The 5,651-nt window shown below is 40.6% G+C and overlaps 2 protein-coding genes across 3 annotated transcripts; one reads left to right on the forward strand and one right to left on the reverse strand.

Moving 5' to 3' along the window:
* Positions 1-273: 273 nt before the first annotated feature.
* ndufb4 (NADH:ubiquinone oxidoreductase subunit B4) lies at positions 274-3,082 on the reverse strand. 2 transcript variants are annotated; one of them, XM_042398598.1, is made up of 3 exons: positions 2,865-3,081; positions 1,456-1,599; positions 274-425 (listed from the first exon to the last, which is right to left on the reverse strand). In XM_042398598.1, the coding sequence occupies exons 1-3, from the start codon at positions 3,039-3,041 to the stop codon at positions 363-365; spliced, it is 384 nt and encodes a 127-aa protein (XP_042254532.1). In that variant the 5' UTR covers positions 3,042-3,081; the 3' UTR covers positions 274-362. The 2 variants fall into 2 exon arrangements, with proteins under 2 accessions (XP_042254532.1, XP_042254533.1); XM_042398599.1 differs by lacking the exon at positions 274-425 and having other exon boundaries at positions 1,450-1,599; positions 2,865-3,082.
* Positions 3,068-4,022, forward strand: LOC121887698 (sperm-associated antigen 16 protein-like). The gene has a single exon (XM_042398597.1). It carries the CDS (start codon positions 3,168-3,170, stop codon positions 3,909-3,911), a length of 744 nt encoding a protein of 247 aa, XP_042254531.1. The 5' UTR covers positions 3,068-3,167; the 3' UTR covers positions 3,912-4,022.
* Positions 4,023-5,651: the final 1,629 nt, after the last annotated feature.

Raw genomic sequence — 5,651 nt, forward strand, 5'->3', positions numbered from 1 at the left:
GGAAGTGATCCTGCCTCTATTAAATAAAAAGCCTTTCTCTTGTTAAGTGATATTCCATGGGTTGATACACAAGATCCTTGTTTTTGTGATTTTAGCTGGTGATGTTTATGTCTGCAACAGTCTTCATTTACAACTGAAATGTAAACCCACTCAAGCTGGCTCCAAATTGAGCCTATTTGTATTTGTGTGTCCCTAAACTGTGCACGCGTTTATAATATTGTGAGTTTTTCCCACTCTTCACACTTCTGTCTCAGCAATCAAAACCAAATGATATGTTTTTGACAATATAATTTTATTTGGATAATAATTACACGCACTGACATCATCACTAGAACATAGAGGAGGTCTTTACATATCAGAGCTCATGATGACAAACTGAACTTGCGCTCGAGGGTTCCAGCTTTAATCTGCTTCTCCTTCCTATCCTGTGAAACGACAAACAGATGATGGGTTAGTACAGTTTCCATGGCAACAAAGTCATATCACCCTCACCCTCTTCACCTTCTGGACATTTTCTTAACGGCATGTTTTATGTGAGCGTTTATGATTTTCAAGCAGGTTTTTTTCCTCCCAGCGGAGAGAGAGAGAGAGGAACATGATAGCCCAGCAGTGTGACAATTCTCACTGGAATTTCTATTGTCGAGGATTTAAAGGGTGAATCTCCATCACAATGGGGGAAGAAAATGAAAGCAGGCAGCATCTGAAATGATGCCTTCATTTCTAATGTGAATGGAGCTGTGACAAAAAAGAAAACCAGATCAAGTGTGCACCTACTCAAGTATAAAGTGTCCAATCCTCAACTAAATAGCTTTCATAGATGGCGCCATTCATGACCAAGTATCATATTTTAGCCAAAAAAATAGCGCCATCAGTGTATCAAGATTCGCTAATAAAACTGATATTAAAGTTTTAACTTGGTGAAATGACCTCACATGTTCTCATGCCAATACTGTATTGTTCACTGCATTATATCAAGTAAAATCATTGTAGTTTTGACCAGCAGTTTGGCACAAAATATTGTTCATAGGACAGCAGATAGTTATAACGTAAAGGACACTAGTGGTCCTAGTGGTAAAGGCCTTTAACCTGCAACAGCATGTGGGCATATATTCTCGTCTTTTTGCTGTTTTTGTTCATCCTGCTCTGATTCTAATCTATAACTTGGTCTTTTACACAGCCTGAGGAAAGTCAGAGGGGCTAAAGCGTTGAACACATTCATGAATTTACAATTATCTGAATGAAAACTATTTCAAGTGTTGTTCCTGTGCTTGATGTATTTTTGGTTCAGGGTACAGACATGCCATGTGTCATTGTATCTGTAGTATTTAAACATGCATACCAGCTTTCTTCTGCAAACTCACTAAACCTGCAGTCTCACAGGTGGGATAAGTCATTCTCTAAACAACCCATGATGTGTCAAACAAAGAGGAAGAGTAGTGCAGTCTTGTCTCATACCCTGTCTGTCTTGAAGACGTAGTAGAGGACGAAGAGAGGCACAACTCCAAACATTGCACCGAGCAGAGATGTCTTGTATGTGGGCTTGAAGTACGTGTAGGGGTTGGTGCGTGCGTACACCCAGCGTGTCAGGGCAGGGTCTTCCTGTAAAGAAAAATACATGCAATGGAATCTCAATGATATATCATAAGCATAAGCTAATATTTGCCCTTGTGGTAAAAAGATAAGAGTCAAACAAGCAATTTACAACATATTACAATATAAGAGTATTAAAAAACTAAAGTTTGGATTGCTCACTGTGTTGACCTGAGCAAACTGTTTAGACAGAAGGCAATTTTACAAGGAGAAACAGATGAAGGCCTTTTTCATAGAGGACGTGTGTAGGCACAATTGTAAAAAATAAAAGCAAGATGGCTGAATTCCATTTAGTTGTTTCGACTTCAGGGTCGCTGTATTGTGCCTGCGAGCTCACTGTCACACTACCATGGCTTACTGGGACACTTGAATAAAAAAACGGAGCCATCATTAATGTTATTAGTAACACCTGTGCCTTTCCGACAATGACAAGTCAAAACACCTGCTATGAAAAGGGCCTATAAACAGACTCACAATGCTACATAATATACATAAGTAACAGTAGTAGAATTAAGTTAAATGCATGTTGGTGCTTGATGCAAAAATATTTTAACCATGTGAATGACAACTAACAGACTACAGCAAAACTGCTAGCAACTAATTCATTTCAGCTTCATTAATTAAAGCAGCTGGGGATTTATCAGTCTGGACTTGGGTGAATTTAATTGCAGAGTTAAGAGAGCTAGATATACCAATATCATCACCACCGTTTCAAATATGTTATTTTGCTCAACTGTAGTACTTTGTGGTGCATTTACTGTGTGGCTAGAGATATAAACTCCTCCGCATCGTGTGATAATGTAGCTAGTGGATGGCAAACACAGAAAGGGAAATATCATTGACAATATATACTGTGTCTGAGTTTAAACTTGCTTACCGGGACTGTTTACAGGAGCAAATACTAAAACTGGGCTTAAACCCTTCATACTAAATGTGACAAAGGGTGTGAAAGTTGTGATAAACCATTTCTTAAGTCAGAAAGCGTTTTGAATCACTGCTAAGTTAGTTAAATTATAACACCAGCGACCAACCTTCTTCTCGTGCTAGAAAGCTAATGTTACTCTAACGTTTGTACAAAATGCAATCGTCTTGTTAACATACCACCCACAACACATAACCTAAATGGACATAAATATGTATAATACCCTATATTAATACTATTCTTTAGTAAAACTTGGCTGCTGTGACTTCTATATGCCATGACATGCTACCGTTAGCATCCCAGCAAGTAGCTTGAGCCATTTTAAAAGGTGACATTGCTGTCTCGTACTTACAATGAGCTCTTTTCTGTGCGGGTTATTAAGTTGCGTCTGGTACTGCCTCTTCAGATTGGCTCGTAATGCGGCCCTGTCCTCTTCGGCCCGTCGGACATCTGGCGAAAGGTTGAAATATTCATTTGGATCCAGTGTTTTTGGCCGGCTAGCCAAGGGCGCCTCTCGGTAGTCCGCCATGACTGTTTGATGACGGATAGAATGGGGAAAGACGTGATTTCCTGAAGTCTCGCGTTGAATGCCCGACTCGTCATCACCATAGCAACCAGAAGCTTTCTCTTCTTGCTGGATCAGTCAAATGAAACTATGAGCGCAGCTAAGAAAAATCAAAAACAAGCGGACGGAACTGACAGTGATGATGACTTTCAGTATGAAGAAGTATCCGTTGAAGACGACTGGAGTTTGACAGAGGGAGAGGAAGACTTGGAGGCGACGGTGAAAGCCATCCAGACCCGGGCAGAAGCCAGTGCAGTCTCCGGCACTGAACGGCCTGTAGCCGTGGACGTCTTTTTACGCAACTTTCTCTTCCAAATGGGCATGACAGAAACGCTGGACTGTTTTCAAACGGAGTGGACGGAGATGGCACAGAAAGGACAGGTGGATACAGAGCGGGTGGGTGTGGTACCGGATTGGTACACTCAAAACCAGCGTCTAGACAGCGAGCTGAGAAACGCGCAGCGGGAGCAGGAGCAGTACAGGCTGGCAGCCTCTGCCGCAGCTGGGACACTAGTGAGGGCCCAGAGAGCCAGAGACTTCCACCGGATGCAGCATAAGCGTGTTGTCCAGGAGAAAAACAGGCTCATCGAGCAGATTAAGAAGCTCAAGGTTCAGTGCAACAGCTATGAACCTGCAATAAAGCGGATGAATGAAAAACACCAAGCCGTTTTGAGGCAGACCATGCTGGTGACTTTGGAGAGGGACAGGGTGTTGGGGCAGGTGAACGGTCAGGTATCTCAACACAGCATCGTCCCTCCTCCTCCTCCTCCACATGGCCCTTCCTGTAAAGAAGAAGGAGCTGTAAATAAGAAAGGAGAGAGAAAACCTATCTAGTGACCCAGCCAAGTCCTCCTACATCTGCAGACCCTCAAAGGAGTCAGACTAGGGAGCAGCCAGTGAAAGCAGATGTTCCTTGAAATAAATATTAGGTCTCATGTACAGTAACTTTCCTGATGTTTGCTGTTTTTACTCATGGTACAGCACAGTTTTGAGGTACCAACACTTCCCTTATGTATTTAAATTTTGTATGACTTTCTGGTTTTAATGTACTACAATTTAGAAGGGAATGTTGTACTCTACACTCTACTCTAGATTTACAGGCATAATAAAATGTGTGTAAAATAAGATTTTCCCCCAAAGTTGCACAATAATATAAAATATGTGCACATATTTGCACATTTATTAGTCTTATTGCTAGACTCATGCCTATCATGGTCTGCCAGTCGAAAGCAGACAGCTTTTCTTTTAGCAACACACTCACACACTGATTTCACAAACATATTGTTACATTGCATCCACATTTTTCATATAATACAAGATGTTATATCACATAATTCCCATTAGGTATCTCTTTTATATTTTCAGTATATTATTACTTCACCCACCTTGTCCTACATACCATAAAGTCAGAGGTAGGCTTGTTGCTCAGTCTCAATTAGTCTCAAAGTGTATATATTTTTAGGAAGTACCAGAGAAAGATGTGATAAATTCCCCTTCACATGTTCACACCTTTGCTCTTAAGTGTGCGATCTTAAATTTAAACTGATTGGTTTGGCACAAGTAAGATTATGTGGGTTGTTGTGGCTTCATTTTTCAGGTGTGGGACCTTCAGAGTGAACAGTGCTAGACTTTGATGCTGCTTGATGTAGAATAGGCAGATTTATATCTGGTCATCATTAACTTGACCACTGTAATCAATAAAAGTAAGTTCCATGCATTCTCTCAGCTTTTTCTAATCTAGATTCCAATGTAAATTAAAAAAGTGTATTGATTCATCAATCTGTCATAGCTGGTAGTTGAAGTTTAGATATGTTGCGTTCTAGGATAAAACCACACGAGGGCAATCTCTCGCAATATTTGGTCATTACTGAGTGAATATTAGGGAGCTAAAGCTTCAAAACAGTACGGAGAGCAGGGATTAGTAACAGTGGGGGGGAGGAATCTGCTGCGCTGCACTCAAAGATAAAACCAGTGAAGTACCAGTGCCGTTCCTGTACATAAGAGAATTCATTTTCCCATTAATGACCACAGAAATGGCACCACTGGCCAGGATGTGGTCTTGAGTCTAAATAAGCCAATATTTTTAGAATAGGCAGTACATTATGTCCACTGAAATTACACAAGCCTTATGCACAGATATTTTTAATTTTTTGCACTTTTGGCACTGTGCAGAGGAATGCAGGTTTCCTCTCTTCTCTCAAGGCTATTTTAACTGGCGCAAGAGTTTATTTGTTTTTTGTACTTTTTATTCCACTACGTTTATGGAATTTAGGTAAAGCTGACTGTCATTTACAGTATACAGTTTTATATGCTCCAGGCTCCACCCCAGCCCAGGTCCTGACTCGTCTTCAGTCTGATTTAAATGCTTTCCAGTTATCACTCCTTAATCACAGACTAGTTTTAAATACAGAAAAGACCAAGTACATGGTATTCTCCACCTCCACCTGTGACTCTGACTATTCTGACATTAAAACTTTAAATGCTGAGTCATGCAATTACTGAGGAATTTGGCTTGACAGCAGGATTCATATTCAACATTTGACATAGAAATTAAAAATCAAACAAGGCGTCTTG

The sequence above is a fragment of the Thunnus maccoyii genome, chromosome 21 (assembly GCF_910596095.1).
Source record: "Thunnus maccoyii chromosome 21, fThuMac1.1, whole genome shotgun sequence".
NCBI lineage: Eukaryota > Metazoa > Chordata > Actinopteri > Scombriformes > Scombridae > Thunnus > Thunnus maccoyii.

Coding starts and splice junctions, on each gene's coding strand:
- ndufb4 (XM_042398598.1), bottom strand. CDS start 3,041: ATGGCGGACTACCGAGAGGCGCCCTTGGCTAGCCGGCCAAAAACACTG. Junction 1,600..2,864: donor CGCACAGAAAAGAGCTCATT/GTAAGTACGAGA, acceptor TTTTCTTTACAG/GAAGACCCTGCCCTGACACG. Junction 426..1,455: donor ACGTCTTCAAGACAGACAGG/GTATGAGACAAG, acceptor GTCGTTTCACAG/GATAGGAAGGAGAAGCAGAT.
- LOC121887698 (XM_042398597.1), top strand. CDS start 3,168: ATGAGCGCAGCTAAGAAAAATCAAAAACAAGCGGACGGAACTGACAGT.